This window comes from Bombus terrestris, chromosome 13 (assembly GCF_910591885.1).
Source record: "Bombus terrestris chromosome 13, iyBomTerr1.2, whole genome shotgun sequence".
In the NCBI taxonomy this organism is placed as follows: Eukaryota; Metazoa; Arthropoda; class Insecta; order Hymenoptera; family Apidae; genus Bombus; species Bombus terrestris.
The window spans coordinates 8293684-8318642 of record NC_063281.1 but is presented as its reverse complement, the minus strand read 5'-3'; the positions used below and the strand labels follow the sequence as shown (position 1 = coordinate 8318642).

At 36.7% G+C, this 24959-nt stretch overlaps 3 protein-coding genes across 9 annotated transcripts in view; 2 read left to right on the top strand and 1 right to left on the bottom strand.

The window, feature by feature from the left end:
• The first annotated feature begins 7045 nt into the window (after window positions 1–7045).
• Window positions 7046–14293, top strand: LOC100651219 (dual serine/threonine and tyrosine protein kinase). 7 transcript variants are annotated; one of them, XR_007226056.1, is made up of 6 exons: window positions 7046–7359; window positions 8909–9080; window positions 9150–11576; window positions 11652–11897; window positions 12622–12803; window positions 13504–14293. XR_007226056.1 is itself a non-coding variant. In XM_048411221.1 (5 exons), exons 2-5 carry the CDS (start codon window positions 8957–8959, stop codon window positions 12639–12641), a joined length of 2817 nt encoding a protein of 938 aa, XP_048267178.1. In that variant the 5' UTR covers window positions 7046–7359; window positions 8909–8956; the 3' UTR covers window positions 12642–12877. The 7 variants fall into 7 exon arrangements, 6 of the variants coding, with proteins under 6 accessions (XP_048267178.1, XP_012170705.1, XP_048267177.1 ...); XM_048411221.1 differs by lacking the exon at window positions 13504–14293 and having other exon boundaries at window positions 12622–12877; XM_012315315.3 differs by lacking the exons at window positions 12622–12803; window positions 13504–14293 and adding an exon at window positions 8037–8081 and having other exon boundaries at window positions 11652–12478.
• LOC100651416 (COMM domain-containing protein 7) lies at window positions 12951–13773 on the bottom strand. The gene is made up of 2 exons (XM_003400031.4): window positions 13636–13773; window positions 12951–13240 (listed from the first exon to the last, which is right to left on the bottom strand). Exons 1-2 carry the CDS (start codon window positions 13682–13684, stop codon window positions 13065–13067), a joined length of 225 nt encoding a protein of 74 aa, XP_003400079.1. The 5' UTR covers window positions 13685–13773; the 3' UTR covers window positions 12951–13064.
• Window positions 14294–18872: 4579 nt separating the features above from the next.
• Window positions 18873–24959, top strand: part of LOC100651538 (lachesin) — a 33157-nt gene continuing 27070 nt past the window's right edge. Inside the window, exon 1 of the mRNA XM_003400032.4 lies at window positions 18873–19482. The gene's annotated coding sequence lies outside the window, so the exon portion shown is untranslated. The remainder of the gene's footprint in view (window positions 19483–24959) is intronic.

The following is a 24959-nucleotide window of genomic DNA, read 5'->3' as shown; positions in this document are numbered from 1 at the left end:
GACAGGAAGATAGTGAAAAAGCTGCACGGGAAGATTGAGAAGAATGAAGGAACGGTTCAAGTCGGTGGAGTTCGCGTGTCGATACAGAAAAAAAAAGAAGATGTAACGTAGGTAGGACTGTCGGGACAGGAAGCTAAAGAGGGCGGTTAACAGGAGCTTCGGGGCAATAAGCGACTCTACAAGCTTTGGGAGGCGACGAGAGATGACCGCACAGGAAAAGCCGCACTGGTCAGCAGAAACAGCTCGCAAAAACACGGTCGGCCAGCCTCTTCTCTGCCCCACAGCAGCAGCAACCCCAGGGAAAGCTCCACCGACCAACCACCCACACCTAAACCCTACTCCCACCATTGCTAGTGGCTCTTCCCCTCCTCCTCGTTCTTCGTCGTTTCCTCGCTCCTTTCCGCGCCAGCTACCGCCACACGTTAAGGGTTGCTTAGGTAGTTGGTACAGGGGTAGAGAAGAGAACGAAGTGGAGGAGTTGGAGGGGTTTGCTCGGTGGCAAGATTACGGCGAAGTTGCGCTCATTTAAATAATGCGCACAATAAAGTATGCAATGGCTAAGAGTAGGGGGTTGGCCTGGGTTCCGTTAGCGCTCGATGTTCCTGTTTCAGGGTAGAAGGGATGGCGCTCCCGGGTGCAGTCACGTACTCTTGAAGAAGGAACGACTGGGAATCCGGGCATACGTACACGCACAAATGTTTAAACACGAAAGTTTACGCGTCCACGATTAGATTTAGAATAGATATGGTCTACTAAAAATAAAATATCATGAATTTTTTTTTAGTTAGAATTTTCATGAAACAGATTGGGAAAATAATTCTTCGTTTTTCCTCGAGACAATGGAATCAATAGACAGATAGTTCCTTGAAATGATTCTTTTGTAAAGTTTGCATACAAGTTGCAAGCATGCGTGAGATTACTTTCACGTGAAGCAAAGCTCCTATCGCGTATGTATCAGAGGGGTGAGTTGGAGCGTTCCGCCCTAGAGGTTTTGCCGATCGATTGCGATTCCCAAGGTCATCTAAGTTTTCCGACCATGGACATTGCGTGGAATGACCTGCTTCGATAGGTTACAGGGATTCCGGAATAAATCCCTCCTAGTCGAAGCAAAAGTTTTTTTTCGACGGTAATCTTGCATCTCCGACACCCTAAACTCGCTTTCTTTTTCTTCCCTCCCTGCCTCGTATCCCGAAATGCGATCGTTCGTCAGGATGAAATCGAGTATGCTAAAAATGATTTTACGCGTTGATTTTTTTTCCTGCCAGCCTCAACGTAACACTTGCCTCGTGATTTTCCATTTTTAAAGACAAAAGTTGAACGATCCGTTCACGATCGGCCAACGTAACGAAAGAAACACGAGAAAAGAAATTTAAAAAGTTTAAGAAATAGTTTGTTAAAATTTCGGAAGAATGAAAAATATACTTGCAGTTTTCTGCGTGAATAGTAATCGATTCTATTTGAAAATGTTGAAGAAAGAAGAGCGAGAGGAATGCCAAAGATGAGAATAGTAAATAATATATTCGAGTAATAGGGGTGCTCTTTCTTCACTACTGTACCCATTCCGTCGGTGTGTCTTATGAGAATAAAGAGGGAGGCGCGAGGATGAATGTAATGAAAAACTGGGGCTGCTTAAATAAAATAAAGCTTGTCGGCATATTATTGGCGGGAGGGTTGCACTTTATCTTCTTTCCGTCTTGATCTCCTCCTCTGTCCCTCGTACTTCATTTTTTCAGTTTATTCTTCATCCGAGAAGTCTTTCATTTGCTCGATAACGTTATATTTCGCGAGCAGAGTTTTAACGATGCAAATACTACCGGGCTGTTTCATAAACGTCACATTTTTATCCTGACCACTCAATTATATAACAAGAAGAAATGTACACTGGAGCATTGCCAGCTAACCGTACACGATCCACTTTGCCGTAGACTATGTTAAACGACAACTAATTCGACGCTAGGCGTTGAAACTTTTAGGCGACATCCCCGAACATAAATGCCACAAATACTAATCATATCACAGCATTACCGAGAGACACGAATTTATCTGTTACAATGTCTATGATGACATAATTGAAACTCTAACTTCACCCCCTTCGTTACGCAATGGTTTCTCCCTGTTTCTTCGTATCCCCAACAGACTGACTCGACAAAAATGACAAATAGCATGGCAAAGGAGGCGTCTAATTTACATATCCACTAATCTCTGCCTCTCTTCGCGTCTTCGACTCTAATTCCACGCTAATTCGCTACCCTACAGGAGAACGACGATGAGATTGTTCGAATCCCCTAGCATCTTTTTCATCGCGTACAGACCTTCGCTGCTCGCTTCGTTTCTCGAAGATACATAAGCGAAGATAATTCTAACATTAATTTTACTTTTTTAATCGGATTCTGTGGTCGGAAGCACGGGCGGTATTTTAAGTGATAAATGTAGGACGTAACTGTAGAATAATCAAAAACAGATTATAATATTATAGATGTATACGCCGTGCGATGATTCTCAGAACGAAAGCAGCTAAGTAGCTGTTTCACTTTCAAAGCGATATTAACGATATCAATCTAATTGGGTATCAATTAAACTCGAATCAGTATGCCGTTTCATCTATGCTTCGTCCTAATGAAGGATGTAACAGCACCGCCCTATAAACATTCTGAGATTGTGCAGGTGCTGTCCTTGATTTATGACAGGCAATTAGAATCTGACTACCTTATTTGCCGTCGTTGCCACTAAGAAGTGCCGCCAGCATGTGAATACGACGCATCCTAATCTATGCTCGAAACCCTAATTTTGAACGGCCGCCAGATGTTGTACGACGAAGAAAGGAAATCTAAAATATAAATATACCGCTTAGAATCGTGTCGCATTTACATAAATAAGACATTAGAACAAATTATCGACATGGATTACGTAAATAATTGATTCATGTATAATTAGAAACAAAAATGTCAAGCGATTAATAATCGACGAGCAACGAAGCGAATGTCTACTTTCAACGATAAATAATTTAAAGTATGTGCGCAATTAATAATGTAAATCGCGTAATGAGACTATACTGTAAACTGATTATAGAATGCAAGGGTGAAGTCGATGTCGGAAGGAGACAAATGAAGAGAGATGGTTTGCGGAAACTGGAAATGCAATATTCCGTGAGACCCGTCACCAGAGGGATCGTAAAATAAATAGATATACGCGATTAGAGTTCTTTAGCTAATTTGAGAACTCTGTCACTATTACTTAATGATAGTTACAGTTGTTGTTAATGGACACTAATTCTGTGCTTGAGAGAGTTATACATAAACGATGTTTAACTTGATTTAAAAATCGTACAGTGTTTACATATATTTATAGAAAGATTCCTTCTTTTACCTTTTATACATTTTTCTTTCCTTTCTTTGCTATTCGTTCATATGTGCAACGATAGCATACTACTGCGTAATAAACATATTTCAAAGAATTGGAATTTTTTATTTATTAAAGAGGACTTGGATCAGCCAGACTATAGAATTAAATACCGATGACAAATTGCCTGAAAGAGTAATCGGCACTATGAAACACGTCATTAAGAATGATTATGATTCATGTGATTAAGAAAATCACTAGATTCTAAGTTATCTCTAAATTCTATCAGCATCGTTGGACAGTGCTTGGACGAATCGAAGAATGCTAAGCTAATTCTGTAGATCCACCCCTTTGCTCTCGGGTAATATTCAACGAGAGAAAAAACAGCGTGCTTCGATAAATTCATCTCTGCGGAACAAGTGATTGTTTTCCCAATGAGCCTGATAAGGACAGAGGCGGAAATGAGTAAAAGGGGAAATAACCCGACGGAAAGCTGCGAGAATGGCAGAAGGAGTAAGAGAAGGAGGTGGAGACGACGGAGTATAGGAGGACTTCGGGGAGAGATGGCCTGGCGTTCATCGGACATTTATCCAATTAACCGATTCGAGTTGAGTAACCGGGGGTCAGGAGATCGTTCAGATACCTATATAGACGATGCACACGCTCCGATGCTCGAGTATACCAATAATAGATACGCGTCCGTATAGAAAACGAGGAAGCTTGGTTACGTAATGTCGAATGTTGATCTGTTATGTTTAATTACGGAAACTGATATTGACGGGTCGGTATGTAAAGAATAGAAAAGGAAGAATCGTTAGATCGAAGAGGACGGAGGGTGAGATCGGCGCTAGATGCTTGTTCGTAAAGTCACCCCTTTCTCTGCGTGGGGTTAACTCTGAAAAGGGGTTCGGGAACGGAGGAGAACTACTGAGGCGCTTGGGCACTGTCGAACGAAATGGCCAGCAATATTGTCGTCGTGGTTCGGGGGATTTGCGTGGGGCAGATCGAGGAAGAGCAGAGAAAGGGCTCCGAGTGACATGGGAAATTAATTATACGCTCCTGAAAATCCTGACCTCCGCCTGAACGCTAAAACAGATCATTGTCTATCTTCATTCCTCATGTACCTTTATCTACGATAATAAACGCGTTCGTTTATACGGCTTATTTTTTCATCCTATTAAATTTTATAAGCATTGCTTGTTAATATTAATAAAATTATGAACAATTAGAAAACTTCGACGTTGAATTCGATATTATATCAAACTTACATTTTTCGACTACCGTTTTACATTGGTATACGTTGCGAGTTAAAAAATTTATTAATGAAATTAATTGAAATTAAGCAGATATATTGAAAAATAAATTGCCCTGTAAATATACATTTAATAAATAACAGTTGCATTAAAAAGAAATAAAAAAAGCACTGTTGTGCGTATACAGTAACATATAGTATATCGAAATAAATTTGTAAACTTATAATTACACTGCGGATTTTTATGCGTTTATGAGAAACGTAAAGTTGCAGAAATGCATTCAATGTGAAGTATCTATTCCTCGTAATATTAAATAGGTATTCAGGTAGATAAGTACTTACATTCATAAGAATATAAATTTGCATAAATATCCGTAGTCAAGTTATAATAAATGAAATATTATAGACATATTCTAATATGACAGAATTTCTTCGTTGCACACAGTGTACGAATGTATCGATATCGTGAGAAATAGAAATAAAGATAGACTGAAACTCACGGAACAGCAACCCTGAAAGTACATCCGGGGATCCATTATCCAGATCTTGGAATTAAACTGCCCGAAACGACCATAAGATTTGTGTTTAGTCTTTCGTATAGATGTAATCTGCTTCAATAGTTGTCGTTCTAACACTTTCATATTCGTTCCGTACCTGAATTATCTACGAAAGAGAATAAAAAACAAATATTAAATTTCATAATAAAAATCCGTAGCAGGATAGAAAGGAACAAGAATTGAAAAATTATAGTACCTTTTGCTACAAACCAGCTGCCACCAAGTTCACTGATCACGATTGTCGTTGTACATACGCGAAACATGTGTGAAATCTATAAAAATAAAAAACGATTTTATTCTAAAATACGTTCGCTTTTATACATATATCATTATGAAATATACACATGGGGAACGACATCATAGCCTCCGCCTTCTATCCAGTTTCTATCTCCTTTCTCATACTTTACCATCCTACCCAGTATAGACTCGGAATATTTATTTTTATTGCATTATGTGTATACTCCCTGAGTCAACAGTTTCCTTTTTCTGAAGCATAAATCGAATCCGACTAGATGATTGAAACTGTGATTTCTTTTCATTTTTAATACTATTCGGTGGTAGAATTTATACTAACTTTAAACTTATAAATATTTAATCAACTTTTACAAGCAAATATGAGAAATAATACTCTTATCCGTAAAAAATTATTCGCATTCACACTACATTGCTTTAATACTTTCAAGAAGACGTAGCTTGCAAAGTTAGCGGCTACTAGCGAGTCCACTAAATCTTGTACCACCCCTGGTTGCCTAGCCATTCTTATTCCCTCGTTACTTGCAGCTTCGCTCGAGGCAGCTCTCTCCTTATTATATCGTCTTTCCACACCATAAAATCGGAAAAGAATTTCGCTCCCCAAGACAATAGAAACTAATAAATTTGATTACTGATTACACTTGCGAATTTTTCTTTTTAGATTAAAAACTGATCAGAATTTTTGCTCGCGGTCATTGTAAGCACATTTTAAACTTTAATTTGCCCACCATTTTTTAAAATGCACGCCATCGAAACGTAAATACGACACGCCGTTCCTAGCTATGATAATCTAACCCTAACAATAAAAGTAACAAAGTGACAACACCTCTTACATCTCATAACTGCGAAGATATTTACGTTGACAAACCTAATTTATACCTTAAGATGTATGGAAAGTTAAGAAATTGCGTAAAATCTATTCTAACTTAATCACAACCACCAAAGATAAATAATTGTCATAAATTGTGACGATACGACAAGAACAACGAATTGAACAATATGAATATTCGTTTTTAGGATAATAGATACTCACATATTTCAATTAATTGATGGTACTGCAATTGGAGCACAATTATATTCTCACAAACTAATTGTTGAATACAAACGATGGTCCGACGCTACGAGGAGAAAAGAATACAATAGAAACGCGGGAAATTTAACTTTTGTATTTGAGTGCAGAGACACGATACACGCAGAACCATCTGCAATATATCAATACGTCTTAATTCAAATGTAGATAATGCAGGAAGCAATTCACTTGCAACCTGCTTTACCGACTACTACATCAAATCATTTCACTGCCGATATACCCCGTCTGAGGTTTCACTGATGAGTTTACTTCAGTAATGTTCATATTAGAACAAAAATTTATTTATTTAATATTTATTTATTTGATTTATATAAAAATTAAAATGACAGAATAACATAATTAAGTTGAATTTCTAATCTATCGGAATTATATTTACAGAAACCTTTTAATTTCAATATTCATTTCTCAGCAACGGAATTAATTTTTTAACCATTTGTAATGCTTAATAAATAATGTAAACTTATTCGTTAATGTAAGTAAGTAATCAGTTAATGTAAACTCAAATTACAACTTGAATTCTAATTTATATTATTAAAATAGTATCGATAGTAGGTACTACTGGAAGCAATCTGCGAGTTCGTCAACGACAGCCATGCAAATATTTGTTAACAAAAACACTAGGTATTTACAAGATACAAAATTTGTACACAGACGACATCCTCTTCCCTATCTATACTTTGTCATGTTAGTATCAAAATGAAAGAGCAAAGCAATAAGTCAATAATAGTGTACGTGGTCGTTTTTGGTAATAACAACAGAAAAGTCATCATTTTTTAACTCAGCACACATCGCAGAAGATTCCAGAAAGTGAACTCTACGCAACAATGACTGGGGATAAAGAAAAAAATAAAAAATTCTATTCTTAAATGGTATTTAGAATTAATTATATACTGTGATATGTATTTACTGTATTCTTATTATAATCGCGTGTCAAAGTAGTGAAATATTTCTTTCACATCGTTTCACATTTTCAAATTTTAATTGCTGTTGAATATTACCATGAAATGTTTTCAAAGTTGGAGCACTTAGTCAATGGTTGGAATAATTACATATTTTTATAAATGCTAAAAATATATATATAATAATTTTATGGAGTAGAGTACTTTTGACACGTATAATGTAATGTAATTATGTATTTATTCTTTGACATTTTGTACGTAAAAGATTCGTATTATCGATAAAGAATTCATTGACTCCAAAATAAATTTAAAAAATGCGAGAATTTAAAACTTCATTCAAATATTCATATTACAATTACAAAAATACTTTCCTCTTTTTTCTTTCTATTACATAAATTTTATTATATGTGAAAAAATATGTCGCAGATAAGACACTGCTAGGGATTATGTTTATATACTGCAATGGATTATTTTTTACAAAGTATTCGATAAGTTATGATAATAAACATTTATATAAATGCATTTCACTACAGTTATAAATTCTTAGCAAATATTAACATGTATCTATGCATTTTATCTTGTGAAGTAAGGGGAATCTTGTTTATTCTATACTCTTTGTTCGTATTTTCTTAATCGCATGAAACAAGGATACATAAGCATATGCTGAAGTAATGTATCACCTCAAATAAATGGTGCGTACAATATATCATCCAATTTATTATTTTCTTCTCATTTGTAATCAATATCAGAATGAGAACATAGCTATAATAAACCATTTACACGCTTAAGTCAAAACAACTGCCCTTAGTGTCCACTATGTGTTGGATGTGTATATACTCCTCATATAAAGATTATCATTTTTGAATAATAATTTTCCATGATAAAAAGTTCTGATATTATTGGATTAACTGCCTAAATTTCTAACTAATATTTATATTGTGAATGCGTGTGAATTTATGGTGAGAATTTTGTACCAAATTGTTTAATATTTATTCTACAGCAATAGTACTTATAGTTTCAGTAATTAAAGATTATAATTGATATTAGGTGAATAACAAAACATTCAAAGAAACATTATTATGTCTTGAAAATAAAATTGATCAATAAATATTTGTTCAATAGAAACTGTTAATAACTTAACTGTTTTAATGGTTAGTAATGTAGTAATTGTGTCAGTTTTTAAAAACATTCTCAAAACATTTTTAAACATGTTTTATTGTACCAAAAATATTATAGTAACGTATGAACTATGTATAAAAGTAATTTGTATATTACGTGCTTTGGTTTCATTATAATAAACTATTTTAAGTTTTAATCGTACTATTATTAGTAGAATATTTATTTTAACAATTATACTCAGTACATTCTTGTTAAAAACAATAAAGATAAATAGAAAGAATATAATTTAGGAAGCTAATTATATTAATGATATAAATCTTATATTAATACTCTAACTACACAAAATTAGTTTTTAAAAAATTAGAAATTCTTTTGTATTAATATAAAATGTTTTTGACAGGGTAAAAGGAATTTTAATGTGCCAAAGATTTTAAAACAAGACTGAAAAATGGTAAGCAAATTACCACAAGAGTTTAGAAGATATCTACGTAATAGAAATCACCTACAACATGTTCTTGAAGAAACTCAACGTGCTTTACAAGTTATTAATCTAGAAAATTTCTTTCCTCAAGGTAAATATTGAAATTTTTAAATTTCGCTAAGATTAAAATAAAACTTTACCTAAATATAATTTCTTACAGAAGATGTTGTGAAGGAATTACTACCCCCCTTAACATTAAACAGAATCACACGTATTTTAGCGAATTCTCCAGCTATTGTAGTTCTTGGACAAGATAACAAGGCAAAAGCAACAATAGTTAATACTTTAATATCTACCAACATCTTACCAGTATGTAATGGATTATGGCGGTGGATTAAACTTACTTATGGTCAAACAAACCACATTAGTCTCACATTAGGTCTAGAATATGAAATACTTGAAAATTTGCAAGCAAATGAAAAACCTTGGACTACACTACCAATCGAAGATCTAACAAAATCTGGAAGTGAAGATACAATTTATCCAACAGTACTTGAAGTCCAACTAAATCAACCTATATTAAAAGATGGTGTTCAAATATTTATTGCTCCAAATACTGGGGCGGTAAAAGTTCTTGAAAAAGAGTTGTTATCTATTTTACCAATATTTTTATATGCGCTTGGTGATCAGCCTTTAACAGAACAAAATTTGAAAGAGCTAAGAGACCTAAGGGAGACTTACCCCTTTAATCCAGTGCTTTTTATATCATCTTTGGGAGATATCTTAATGACTGGCATTGATGCTGAATTGACTGAATCTGAACAACATAGACTTCAAAATCGACTAAGTTCTAATGATTCTACGTCAAGTAAAACTGATGGTGATATTGATTTTGATGGAATGAATTCACTTGGTTTAACATGGTTGGATCAGCTCTCAAATTTAGGTTTTCTTGGAATGAAAGAGTCTGTTGAAGTTGATCAATTATCTTGGCTGGGTAGTGGGCAATGTATTAACTCTAGTGACTTTCTTGACTCATACAAAAAAACAGACCGAATTTTATATTTCATTCGTGGATGTTTGCAAACATATCTTATTAATGCTAGCACTTATTTAAATGAAGTACATACAACGAGCCTAAGAAAGTTTATTTTAAGTGCCTTTGATATGGCACGTATAATTCAAATAACTCCTAAGAGAATACAGTATGCTCAACAGAAGGAAAATGAATTATATGACAATTTAATGAAAATTGTTCATGAAAAACAACAAGAACTAACTGGAATAATACAAAATATTATTCAAGAGATGAAAAATGATGTGTTATCATCTAGTAATGATGTATGTTTATATCAAAACCACTTCAATAATAGAGAGAGGACGGAATGGTCTGTAACCGTCAAAGCTGCAATTTCTGAAGTTCAGAGAATAATGCTTTACTGTTTAGGTGAAAAAGTTGCAAAGCAACTTGTAAATTCCGTTAACTGTTTACGTGAAAGTTTTTTTGGTACCTTACAGCGTTGTTTATTGAGTCTTGAAAAAACATACGAATGCGATACCTGTTTATTAGCTAGTGATGCTTTGAAACAAATACTTTCAGCTGCATATAATATTGAATTACATAATTCTTCACCATTTTCAATATATTCATTTTTAGAGAGATTCAATCTGATTTTTATGTCTTCATCTTTGCAATGGTCATCAACTCACACTCTAGATGTAGCTTGGTGGAAGAAAGTGGAAATTGAGATATTGAATTCATTATCAGCATCAAAGTTGGCTAAAATGATATTGATGCAATTTGGAGATAAACTTGAGTCCTCACATGACGCATTTCAGGCTGCTCTCAGATCAATAGAAAATTATTATTCTGGGGAGTTAGAAAGGACTGAAGAACAAAGAATAGCTATTAGAAAATATCATGCTCCTAGATTAGCTAAATTAGCATTAGAATCCACATCAATGATAGATCTGGTTCGCTATGGAATGCCCCATTACAAAGAAGAAATTGGTCGTGGTCAGTATGGCATTGTATTTGCTTGTGATGGCTGGGGTGGCACATCTGGTCCTTGTGCAGTTAAGTCAGTTGTTCCTTCAGACGAAAGCCATTGGAACGATCTGGCTATGGAATTTTACTATAGTAGGTCCATTCCTGAACATAAAAGAATAGTGAAGCTTCGTGGATCAGTTATTGATCAATCTTATGGTGGAGGATTTGGTCTTGGATCTGCAGTTCTTTTAATATCGGATCGTTTAAGTCGTGATTTATATTGTGGAATACGCGCTGGTTTATCTTGGTTAGAACGCATACAAATAGCTCTAGACGTGTTGGAAGGAATACGCTATCTTCATTCTCAAGGACTTGTACACCGGGATATTAAATTAAAAAATGTTCTTCTTGATACCGAAAATAGAGCGAAATTAACTGACTTTGGATTTTGCATCACTGAAGTTATGATGTTAGGGAGTATTGTTGGAACACCTGTTCATATGGCACCAGAGCTCCTCTCTGGTCATTATGATAGTAGCGTCGATGTATATGCATTTGGAATTTTATTTTGGTACATATGCGCGGGACATGTAAGATTACCATATGCTTTTGAACAATTCCATAATAAAGAACTATTATGGACCAGTGTGAGAAAAGGTAAGTTTATGAGTCTTGAAGAATTTATTTAGCTTTGTACTCCTCTTTTCTAAGTATTGCTTTCATTGTCATTAGGTATACGTCCAGAAAGATTACCTTCTTTTGACAATGAATGTTGGAAGTTAATGGAACAATGTTGGTCTGGAGAACCATCTAAACGTCCTTTACTTGGTGCTGTTGTACCAGTGTTAGAATCTATTCAACAAAAAGCAAAAGCAAAAGAAGCCTTACAAGAACTTTCAACAGAGAAGTCACAAGCAAGTTCATCAACAGATTTAAAAAATCCTGCATTAGCATTAGCAGAACCTTATAATCAAAGAGGTACTGTAGCTAGTCCTCCTCCTGCAAAACGTAGGACAATGAGCATTATAAAATATCATCTTTTTCTGACCAACTTATACATTCAAATGCGGGAACTATAAAGTGCGTATTTTTTTTCTCTGCTGGTATATTTAAAATTTTTAGGTGATCTGACTATATTCAATCTCAACTCTAAATATTTTTTAAAACAATTTATTAGTTTCTATTACATATATTTGGCGCCTTTCAATAGTATTTTAAGTGCTGCAGTATTAATTGACAACCTAATTATTATTACTCTCTTAGAAATTTTTTTAATTTTATATCTGCCTACAAACAATTTAATTTAATTTAATATAAACAAAAAAGAACAAAATAGTTGAACTGTGTAAATATAATTTATGATTAAATATGCAATTATGAACAGATTGTATAAATTTATTTTTATATTAGAAACATAAGTACATAATTATGATATTTGATGAATTACGTATGTAATTAGTGAGGTATCCACTTCATTGTGATACGAAATGGTATGATAGAGAGTAAGAAAATCCAAGATTGTAAAGATTGAAAAATAAATAAAGATTCCCAGTTTTTTACTGACTGTTTTAATGCTATTAAAACTTTCTTTGGAGTATCTAATTCATAATATTTTAAATTTTCTAATATTTGTACACATATATTTATATGTTGCTTAGTGACAAACTTCTCTATTACTGACATAAATTTATATTATTTTCAGATCTCAAATTTTTAAAATAGAATCTACATAAATGTTCAAGTGGAATTTCAAAAAATGATAATGTCTTTTAATGTGGAAACTTTTGTCATTTGGCAAGACATTTTTATTATACACTTGGACTGTAACATACAAATTCTTGATTACCAGCAAGTACTAAGAACTGGATCCATAGAAAATTTAAAGTTAGTGGAATTAAGATTATATGAAAATAATTTTATACATATTTAAATGATTATAAAATATTAAGTTTATTTTATATTTCTGTTTTATTTTTAACGTTTTTAATTTTTACGTGAACTAGTCATAATTACATATTTGTAAGTAGTCAATTACTAGTTATATTATTTTATTGAATGTAATATTGCATTTATACAATTAAAGTATTTTTGTAAGATATAATTCTATTAGAAGATTAACTTATAATCAAATATTTTAAATGATATTCAAAGTAACAAATCAAGATTACATTTTGCTTTTTCTAGATCATGTAGAAATTTATAAAATTCACTGATTGTCATTTCTACAAAAACATTCCTAGTTTTGCCATTTTCTTCTAATTTTAATTTTAAATGCAAGAATGATTTTCCCATGTTGTCAGATTCATTACTCGCTGCAGTTACTGTAAAAATTTATTTATTTAATATTATATTACTTTATAAAAATGTATTATTTAATTATATATACAGGAGAGGATTGGGGTTAGGTTCTTCAGTATGTTAATATTATATATTGCTCTATTATATTATTATTATTATATATTATTATATCTATTATATATCTATTATATTATTATGCTCTATTATATTATTATTAAGAATATTATATATTCTTATACTTATTCTAACTTTAACTAAATAAATAACATATTTCATTTTTTTATAGAGCAAAAAGAAGAACACCAATAATAGTTTTTATACTTTACAAGTTATCAAACGTTTTGAAGGTACTTAAAATATTTTATCTAACATAACAGAAATTTCTAAAACGATTTGTGTTTTGAGGTTAGATTCGTACCACCAAATCTCCACGAAATGTCAAGGATTTTTGTGATATTTTTAACCATTTTGTATTCAAAATAGGATCCTTTTATTTATTTGTTAACAATGCCTTTATTTATACTTTACTTGTTACTGAATATCAGATATATTAATAAATGTTATAGCAGTCTGTGTATTTAAGCGAATGCAACAAGTATAAATTACGATGGCGGGAATTGATGAATGTACATGATGAGATAAAAGAAAATATAATATAATTATTCTGCCAATAGCAGAATTAACTTTTATATTGGAATGTGATTGTGAAATAACATATTTTAAAATCATGTAGAGATTATATCATACAGCGAACGAATTATTTTAATCTTATCAGATAATTTAGTTTTCTACTAATTACATATGTAACATTATATTTAATATCTTTAGCTATTATGTATTCACCTTTACCTACTATATATTGACAATGATTCATATTTGCATATTAAACATTATTCAAGTGACATTTATCTTTGCATTATTATATTTTACAGCTTCGCTTATTTCTAAGATTTTACAACCAAGGGAATTAGAGAATTAAAATTTCTTCAATCTAATCGTACTTTATTTGATTAACTTTTATTTGTCGGTAGAACGACGAAATATTTCAGATTTTTATCGTTCCAGCTTAGCTAGATGGTTGGTCAGAGAAAAAAAACGATTGTCATGGTTTCGATATAGTTAGCAAAGACCTAGTACGAAAATTGGTTCCAATAAATCCTTTGGATGTCGTGTACTTTCGATTTAGGACAAAAATGGCTAGAATCAAGAAACACCAAAATGCAATAAAACCTAACGTTAGTTTCGTAGTACTTGTATCACGAATAAAATCTGGGTAAATTTACAAAAGTAAGAGTTCATTTGTCCCATACCTAACTATAATACGTTGAAGGGGGAACTCGAGATTCGTTTCAGTCAATAGTATCAAGTATAATTTAGACTCTTAGAATAATAGACGTTGCGATGCAAAACAGACGATGAGTATCAAATTCGGAAGAAATTTTATTCTTCTTTTTGAGTCACGATTATCACGAGTCATATAATATAACGAGGCTCGCGTATTTCTGTGGCTTGCGTAATCATTTTCTATCGTCGAAGAGAAAAAAACGTTGGTATAGATTTGCTCTTATTAGAATGTGCGAGTATAATAATCGAGTAAAATAAAAAGTTAAAAATACGATCGTTATTATCAAGCGTTGATTGATACTCGTTGATCGTATCTTTAATTACGTAAGTGTTTGCTTCTGAATGCAACACGAACTTCATTCGTTACTCGTCCTAAGACAAAAAGATTTCTTTCGCTGTTTCTGTTCCTTGAAAGCGAGAGATTTGTTATGTTTTTTGAAGTAATAACCGATAACAAATGGAGCAGCTTGCAAAGTGTTGCAGTACTTAATTTAATTCTTGAACTACAGCCGTGTGATAAAATGTCTCGGATTTTTGTAAAGTACGGATATTTCTAGGAACATAACAAATATAAATGCTCCTACTACGTAGCTAAGTACAAACTAAAAATAATACCCTCCAGACATAATCGCTTTAGACGGTGAATGTTATTTAGGATACATTTTTACATGATAAAGAATGGAAAAAATATCAAAAATTAAAATATATCACGAATTTAGGGGATGTTACGATTACAACTTACGAAGTAAATCTTCGGCTGTTTCGTTCGGCCATCCGTGTCGATTAAGGGCGCGAGAGGTATCGTGTGCCGTGCTATCTGAATTTATATGCAAATTTTCTCTATAACGCGCCATTGTTTTCCCGACATTCATAAATAAAGGATGGTAGAATCACGGATGAATCCCTTAACCAAAAGCTCGCTGTTTAGTTTCACGCAAACGGTACATCGGAACTTTCGAAATACGCCATATTTGTTGTCGAAGCTTGTTAGAATTTCTAATTAAACCACACACAGAAATGATAAATCTATCTTAAGCCACTCCGGCTTTAGGTCACTTGGTAATAAGTTGGCAAAGTTTCTTCGTGCGTACTTGCTTTGAGACATCCAGAGATTATGATCAGTTACTATAATTACCAGATAATCGAAATGTTATTTTCGTTTGACCGTTCTTCAAACTAGCCCAGCAATAAAATTCAAGATTCCGTTGGATCGTTTCTTATCGAATCCCACTGTATCTGCATATATTTCGTTCTACGTCTCTCTATTGCTTGCTCGTTACAGATGCAAAATACGAAAATACGAAGAAGAGATCCTTCTTTTATATGCTTTTAGCGAAGTAGTACAGAAACGTTGAATAATTTTCAAAAGATCTTGAATAATTTTGAAACGATTTCGGTAAATGGCTTCGAAATGGCATCGAACGACGCTAATATAATCCTTAAATAATCCCGAACAACCATCGCAATAATTTTTTAACAATCCTGGGACAGGTTTCAAATAATCTCAATAATTCGCGTACTATTTCTTCGTTCGGCTTTTCTATATTTCATAAATCACTTATGAGAGCAAACAAACCTTATAAGGGAGATTCAGTAGATTTCTAGTCTCAGACATATCCCTGTGTTTTTTGTTAATCAAGCTGCGTTTGCTCTCTAGTTGAAAGCGAGCAAACATTTGACAAAAGGGAGCGAGAGTTAGGTGATTCGATTAAATAACTCGGTAACAGGAAGAAGGGAAGAGCAATAGCCATAAAATCGAGGAAGGGGAACAAGACGTTACAACGTAGCCTAGGCGTACGTCAGTTCAAGGAGAAAATCCGCATAAGCGGTGGCGTTTTAAAAAGCATCCCTGTAGACTGTGGAGTTACCTATCTTAGGCATCCCCTTTTTTGCCCTTCTATCGTCTGACTTTTTGCACGTTGCTTTACCATTTTGTGCTCCACTGTTGCTTCACGACTACTCGACAAATAAGCAGTTTCTTATTACTTTGCTTTGTTCATGGTAGAAAGGAAATTACAGTGTTAATAAATATCGAGTTAAAACGAATCGTGATAAAATTCTCTTTCCTCTCGCATTTTAAGAATATTAAAAGCTCGACTTGTGTAAGTAATATGTGCGAATGTAAAATATGCCAAGTATCGAGCCCTGAATAAGTCTTTTGAAGTAAAGACAATTTCGCGCGGAGAGGAATTTGCGCGGTTGTTTTGTCGCAAAAACCTCATCGATCGGTTAGTAAATTTTACAAGCCGGGGAAATTTTACAGGCTCGCAAAAATGGCATGTAATAAAGCATGCGGCGTATAATTTCGTAAATTATAGTCAGACTAATGCGGCCGTGTATGCAGTTTTACACCCCCACCAGGTTTAATAAAATTTATCCGGCAACCGTGACCACGTGCAGCCTCGTGCATGTAGACGAGTCTCTGGCTTTGTATTACATTCAACTCTATCGTAGGATCGTGATTGTATTGGTGAGGATTCCTGCAACTGGGTGGGGCGGTGCGCGAGCGCCTGCGTCAGATAAGACATCCAGGAGCGTGTCTCCTGGGTTATCCTTAAAATATCCAGGCTATCCTATTACCACGAAATTCGAATCGCGGCAGCTTATCATTAATCACGGCCACCCTTCGACGAGCATAGTTGCTAGGGCACCTTGTAGTGTCCTTTTTTCATCGGTTCTATACTTGTTTGTGCGCGTTTTGAAACGCCGTGCGTGGTCGTCATGCTTGACTTTCCCTTCCTGTCATGTTTTCCCTTTATCTTCTTCTTTGCGCTTTTTCGATTCCCACAATGTTGGTCGTTCTCTTCTGAAGTAGCGATTCATGGCGAACCACTGAAAGAGAACGAAACGATAAATCTACAGGCGATGAACGAGGTGCTCGGCAGCTTGCCCTTGTGTTCACTCGATCGACTTTTATTTCAAAGCTTGGCTGGAAAGGGATAGTCGTGAGAGAACAAGAGCAAGAGCGAGAGAAGAAATGTATAGATATGTAAGGGAAGGAAAGAGAGCGACGAAGCAGGTTGAGCCTAAGGAAAAAATAAGGTTGAGGGGGTGGGAAACCGAGGGAGAGTTTGGATGCGCGTACGACGTGAAACACGGCCCAGTAATTTGGAGAAAATTTAAAGCTCTCTGTCGGGGTAATTGCATAGGCGTCTCTATGCCGCTGTGTGCGCCGTTTTCTACCGCGTTCTCTTTTTTCACCTTCTTTCTTTTTTCTTCGTTTTGCGGGTTTGTTTTTCATTGAAGGCGAGAGGACTGAAAGGGTTCCTAATTAAATGATACGCTCGCGCTTTCTCACCGACAAAGAATGTATCAAACGCGTATACGATAAAATTCTACGAGGTAGAAAGACGTGACGAATAGAAAAGATGAGACGCGTCCACAGGTACAAATACGGAACGATCTACTTCCGGACAGTGTGCTCGACTTCGTTCACTGTGTTACGAGAACTTATTACTATAGCGATCCATGGTTACTTATCGCGCTGGATGTATTATCCTTGCAATTTCGTGTCGCTGAAAGGGGAACAAAAGGAAGAGAGAATAGGTCATACGAATAGAAAAGAGAGGGTGGATTTGGAGTGCAAGGCCGGATAAATCGCGGTTGTCCGACGAGATAGACCGATTCTTAATACACGAGGGATTCCGATTTTCATTTTTAAAGAATCGCGCGTTTCAGCGGCTTCGTCCAGTACTGTAGTACCTAGAATTTTTTAAATGAGGCGCACGGTACAAACGGGTCGTCACAGGCCGGCAAAGTATCTTGGAATATAACGTCGCGTAATTTCTAGCGTCTAACGTGTACGCCGACGCGTAATAAACGACAAAAGGGAAGAAAAAATTGACTCCACCCAGCAAGAAAAAGAATAAGTTTGCGTACAGGACGGATGGAGAGAAATGCGGTTGTGCAACTAGAGACACGACTGTAAGTGAGAAGGAGGAAAACTGCGAGTAGTGACGGCGTATGTACTAGTCCGTTTGCAGCGATACGATGTGTTTCCCCACGCTTTTTGTTTTAATTTCGTAGGAGCCACCAACTCTCGTGCCCTCTCTCCTTCATTTCTCTGTTTTTCTCTTGTTTCCTCTCTCATGGGAGCCCCGCGAAATGTACCACGGTGGTTTTCAGCACTGTGGATGCTGCTAGCTATATATCCACCAACCTCTTCCCCTTTACCATCCTCATCCTCCCACTATCCCTCTTTCCTTTCACTCCTCCATTTTCTCCTAACCCCCTCCCACCCATCCTTCCCTCCATCGTGCTATATCCCTTCCCCTTGCACGCTTTTGCTGCCACCCCTACGAGTCGGTAAAGGGCTGAACCGGCCAGTGCAATCCACGACGAGTTCGACGTCGAATCTACGCGTCTCTCGTGTCTTATGCTACGTGATTTTTTCACGCGTTGCTCGCGTTTTGCCGCGCGGTAAAACGATATTGTTCCGTTCGTTCGTTTGACCTTTTATTTCGTTCCGTTCCGTTCGTTTGTTCCCCGTTCGTCAATACAAGAGACCCATACGTTTCACGATTCGCCTCGAGCTCGTTCCATTAGAGACGCTTTGTTCGCGCCTACGGTTCGTCTCCTCGTATTTTCCTTCTACATCGTACGGAACAGCCTCGTTACGCGTCATGCATCGTCGCGTCGAGCGCGTTTATTCTCCCTTAGGTTAATTAGCGTGCGGCCCAGTTTAATGATCTTTCGAACGTCATTAAACTCCCGCTCGGCCAGGGTGCACTCGAGCCGTGAACTTCGACAGGGAAACGCCGCGTCAAGTAGCTGGAAAATGATACGTTTGGGACAACGACGTAACTTCGAGGATCGTTAAGCGAGTCGACAACTTATCGGCGGGATGTCAACATCGTGCCTGTCTCCTGTCCAACTTGACGATCTTGTAATCTATCGAAGCTACAGAATGTCGCGGCGACACGTAAGTCTGCCACTTCGCTCTTTTCAATTTGTCATTTTCATCCTGTTTCTACATACCCACACTCCGTAGCCATCGATTTACCTCGTTGTTTTGTTGCTCGTGAACGATACAGTTGCCGGCGAGATTAAAACCGTACAAAGAGCAATTGTCGCGAGTCGACTAAAGAAAGATTCGGTTCGAACGGAGTCAATAGCGCGCCGGAGGAACTGGAGGAAATTTATAACTCGAATAACTTCGCGATTCGTTGAATATATTTTCTCCCTTTTTCTTTTACCTCCCTTAGCCGGTGGTTCGGTTTTTTTTTACGGCTCGGCAACTCATTGAGTATTCATTCAATACACACGTTTTTTCCGTGGCCTGTACTTCTCCGCGTGTACGGTGTAAGTGTCTGTCTGTGTACCAACGTCCGCGTCTACTTGAATTCTTTTCGAGTGTCAGATGTTTTTTGCGTAAAAGCGGGTCAAAAGAACGGACGGAATCTTTTCACACACTACGATACCTATGAGATACATGTCTATACGTATGCCTGCCTATGTATACCTAGATGTATTTGTATGCCCGTCAAAAATGGATTGTGTGCAAGTCAGAGTAGTACTGCGAATTTTGTTTAATGTTGCGAACTAACTATGTTATTCCCGCATACGTACGGAATACACGTAAAACCGTGTTTAATACGCTTTAATTCTTCGTCCTGGGAACTCGATGAAACTAGATTTTAACTTGGGTGATAAATTTTCATCGTTCATAGAGAATCTACACGACGTCGACTTATCTGTCGAGCAATCAGGTGACAGTTTAAACGAAGGACCTAATTGTAGAACGTAAATCGTCGAGTCTAGGATGGATAAGGTCGTGATTCTGTATATGGCGTAGGCTCGAAATTATGGGATAGACGGGAACTTAGCTGTAGTTTTGGTGCTGTTGCTGGTTCACTGTATCGGGTAGGAGTTTAGAAAACGTGGTATTCATGTAAGAAAACAGTTAAGCCATATTTCTAACGTCGACAGGATGCTACTAAAAAACGATGACGTGTTTCGCTTCGTGCAAGATCGAGGGAAAAAGTCTTGGTTGCAAGAAACAGAAAAGAAAAACGAGAAAACAGGGAGGGGGAAGGAGGGAGGGAGGGAGAGAGAGAGAGAGAGAGAGTAAAAAAAAGGAGACTCATTAATTCTGTTTTTTCGTGCACGATAATGGAAACTCGCTTGAACTTTCTTATTCCTTCGTTAGCCACTCCTGGCGTCGTGAAAAGGCAAAGACTTATTTCGTACACGACCGACAAAGAAGAAACTTGTCATCCTAAAGGGTAATTAAACGGCGATAATTGCGGTGATTACACGTGGATAAATCGTCCGGCTATCGAAAGTTTTATTTGGCATATTAATTTTATTGCAACTGCGTCCGGTCGACATGTAGACGATAACTTTAATTGGCCTGGCGTGTTTCATCGCGTTTCCCGATAATTGTTCAATAATAAAATAACACAAGACTATGTCACTGTTGCCGAGGCTAGAATTAAACTAGCGTAGATTTCACGCTACGCGGTGGTATACAACCCAAAAGGGAGGGATGACCAGCGAAATTTATTCGATCTCAAAGCGAGCCGTTTCACCGTGAAACGAGACTTTGTAGTCATTAAAATAATCCGGATACCCGTTCAAGGTACTTCGTGATTCAAATTACGTTGTAAAAAAAATCTAATTTGTAAACATGTAATCAAATGACCGACCAATAGAGTAGTAGTGCGTGGAATGTAATTCTCGCTAATGAGCACTTTGTTAGAAAACTCGGCGCAAAGAGATTAGGCGAGATTTCGGAGACAGCTCGGAAATTAGTTTCCCATGAAACAACAGGTAAATTCTTCTTCGTCTCTGTCTTATTCGTTTCTCGTACTTTCCTTCCTTCCACTTTCTCACTTTTCACGATCGGACAAATATTATTCTCTTGAACACGGATATCCCTACCGGATTTACGTGTATGTGTGCCGTTTAACTTTAAAAAGGTCCATTCACGATGGATTTCATTGCTGTTAACACCATGCTTCGCGTTTGTCATTGACGTGAGCTGGTGTATGCTTTGTCAGTGAGACAGGTTGAATGTCCCCGTTGATTGCTTTCTTCGATTCCACCTCTTTTCTGCTATGATCAATAACACTGTCAATAGGTGATGGACGACTGGTAGAAAATGTATTTTCACCTGAACGAATCGTACGTTCCAGTAATCCTCATGGTTTCCACGAATTTCAACGGGGACCACCTTGCGCATTTCGGGCCGGTCATTTCGAATTGATTCCCAGTTGAACTAATTTCACGAGTGTGATTGTTCTCCCAGAGACAGAGGCAAACAAACGGCTGGTGGAAGAAGCTTGCATAGATGATATGTCACGATATCGTATCGGAAAATGACAAACACGTATATTGTTCTAAATCTCGCCGATCATTTCAAAACAGTGAAATTAAGCGAGAAATAATTGTAATCGATGGACCGTCGTTGCGATAATATCACGTCCGGGGCGAATAAATATTGGTCCATTAGTGTGTTTTATTGTATACCATATAAATTTCTCCACGTGCTCCACGGAGAATTGAAAATATATCAACAATTTGCAGTAATTTACTGTTGTACATAACGAATTGTATACAATACTTTCATCCAACCTCGCCAGTCTCTGTTATTGATATACAACGTAACACAGGCGCTGTTATATCTGCAGGTAATTTTATTCATGAAAAAAAGCGACAGATTATTACGAAGTATTATTGAATGGCCAGCATCGCAAAAAATTTTTCGCGCTTCGACGGTTTTAATAAAACGGCGTATTACGTTTCACGTAAACGACATTCGCACCTTTCGTGAAATATCAAATGTAAAACGTTTCCACGTTGGTAGGATGGTTTCTCGCAAAAATCTCGATCACTAGTGTGGCTAACATTCTACTAACCGTAGCGTGGCATTTGTATCTTTCCTCTTTTCCCTTTTTCTTTCTCCTGTTTCTACTTCGTTTCCTCGTCTCCTCCGCGAAAAGTATTTCTTTCCGAGAGACAAAACGTTGTTCACGCTTCCATTCTAAACTTTCCTCCCCATTTAATAACCGCACAATGCAGCTCTACGCTTAACATCATCGTATAATATTCTCCGTAGCGCGAGTTCCTTACAACTGTTTTTCAAAGCTTCATCCTGGTCATCGTACGAAACAAAAGCCTGGCTTTTCCTCCCGTGACGCGAGAATGTTAATCACACTTAGTGTAATCGCTCTGCACAGAAAACCGAATACCCCTCGATACCGCGGAAATGCAATCGTGAAAAGTTTCAATCGGCTCTCTCGAGCACCGAATAAATATCTCGATGTATACGGTGTAGCGCCAGAAAAAATAACATTTTTTTGACCGTGTATATCCACGAAGTCTGGTTTGCGCGCGAAATTATGCACATATGTAATGCGAATCGATACCTACTGTACAATACATAGTCTCGATATGAATGAATACCAAACAGGATGATACAGATTTTCAATTAACCGCTCTTCCTTGCGCGTATTCATCGACGTCCTCTCGTTCATTCGTTTTGTTTCGTTGTAAATGAACCTATATACCTGCATGCGCGTATAGGTATGCATGTAAAGAGAAAGACGCTAGGGAGGTGAAACGTATTGCGTCGCCGTGACGTTCGCCACAATACCGTTGTCTCGTTGGAATAAAGGGCAACGATTTTCATTTAAATGTCTTCGGGTCAGTCAAGTGGCCAAATAGGACGTGACATCGGGCGACGATCGGCTCGATAATCGATACGAACCCATAGGTTAAATCGATGCTCAGGATTATCGGCACTTTAATCGACGCGGCAATTGTGCAATTTCGTGTATCACCGAGAGACAGAGCGAGAGATGAATCTGTACACAACGAAGTGAACTTAATTACCCAGTACGGATGCCAAATTCAGGCCAGACCGTTCCATCCTGCACATGTACGAACGATACGTGTTTATGCGAAAGGGAAAGACCGGATGGTGCAGATAGAGGGATCTACATTATTCAACGGTCGACTCTTTAGTCGAAGCTTCTTTACGTAATACGCTCCTCTTCTCTCGGTATTAAGTTTTTCGTCATCCTTCTCTCTGTGACGACCGATCCGTCTGGAAGCGTACCTTTTCAATGAGCTTCGTCGAGCTACGACAGAGGGTTCACATCCGATAAACCCGATAAATTCCACCGACAAATGTCCTCCCGGATACCAATTAGTATTCATAAAGTCGACCGCTCTTTATCCTCTGCTCCTGATCCTAAATCCTTAATCCGCCATATTTCCTAAGAAGATACGTAGCCTTTGTGAACTCCGTGACTTTGCTCCCCGATGCCGATAGATTCCTGAGAAATCGTGCGTTATCATGCTGTTCGTTATCATGTCGATCACGTACCCTTCTTTACAGATTAAAACACGAGGTTTCTTAATTCGAAACGTGAGTCATAATCTCCGATAAGAGGGGAAGCTCTAGCTTGTTTATTAAGATTCTGATCGTCCCTGGTGTTAATTCCGATAAAGGTACGGCGAAAAATATAGACGTAAGAAAGTTGAGTCGCGTGTATCGAGAAAAGAGAGACATTGAGTTATATTCTAGTTATTCACTGACAAGCCAGAAGCATGACAGCGGACTTATTTAAGGCGGTTCATATTTTCTAGCGTGCTTATTATTCAGAACGATCCATCGTCGAGCTTCATTCTCCAAATTCACCGAGAAGATGGCCGTAAAATATCAAAGCTTTTTCGCTTACTTTGACCTTTTAAATGGTCCGGTGGAAGATTCAGGAAACACTTTCCATTTCCCTCGAGAGATTTCTTTTATCAAAGTAAAAGAGCGATTCAAAAATGACCAAAGCCCACGATAAAAGGAATCAAATTTTCCAGAAAACTTTCCGCTTGTACGGTGAAGCGAAAGAAAAAATTCTTTGATCCACGTTTGGTAATTCGCATACCTATTGAATAGCTTGGAAAATATTTAACAGGTAGAATCGTTTTTCATCGATGCATACATTTCGAGTTCTCGCGAGTAAGATAATAGCTCGGTGGCAGTAACCATAATCGTTATACCCGCAGACCTTAGCGTAAACTAAGACGGTATATACTCGAAAGCTGAAAGACACTACACACACACACACACACACACACACACATCTGACATTGTACCTTTTCCTGAATAATTCGCGCTTTACACCGTACTACGATTCCACAGCATAAAAAATGGACGGAAAAATATCATCGACTTGTTTTTCTCCGTCCACCGCTCAATCTTACGAGAGTCTTCAAAATCTTAATCCTACACCGTGTTTCCGCGTTCTTGATTTATTATTACTTTATCTTAAAATATGCATCTACGTTGGAACATTTACCACAATTTCATTTCTGTCTCACGCACCGTCTCACACATATTCCAAGCTTATCGTTGATGCTTCCACCTCTAGTTGTTGCCTCTTCCAACGGCGTGAA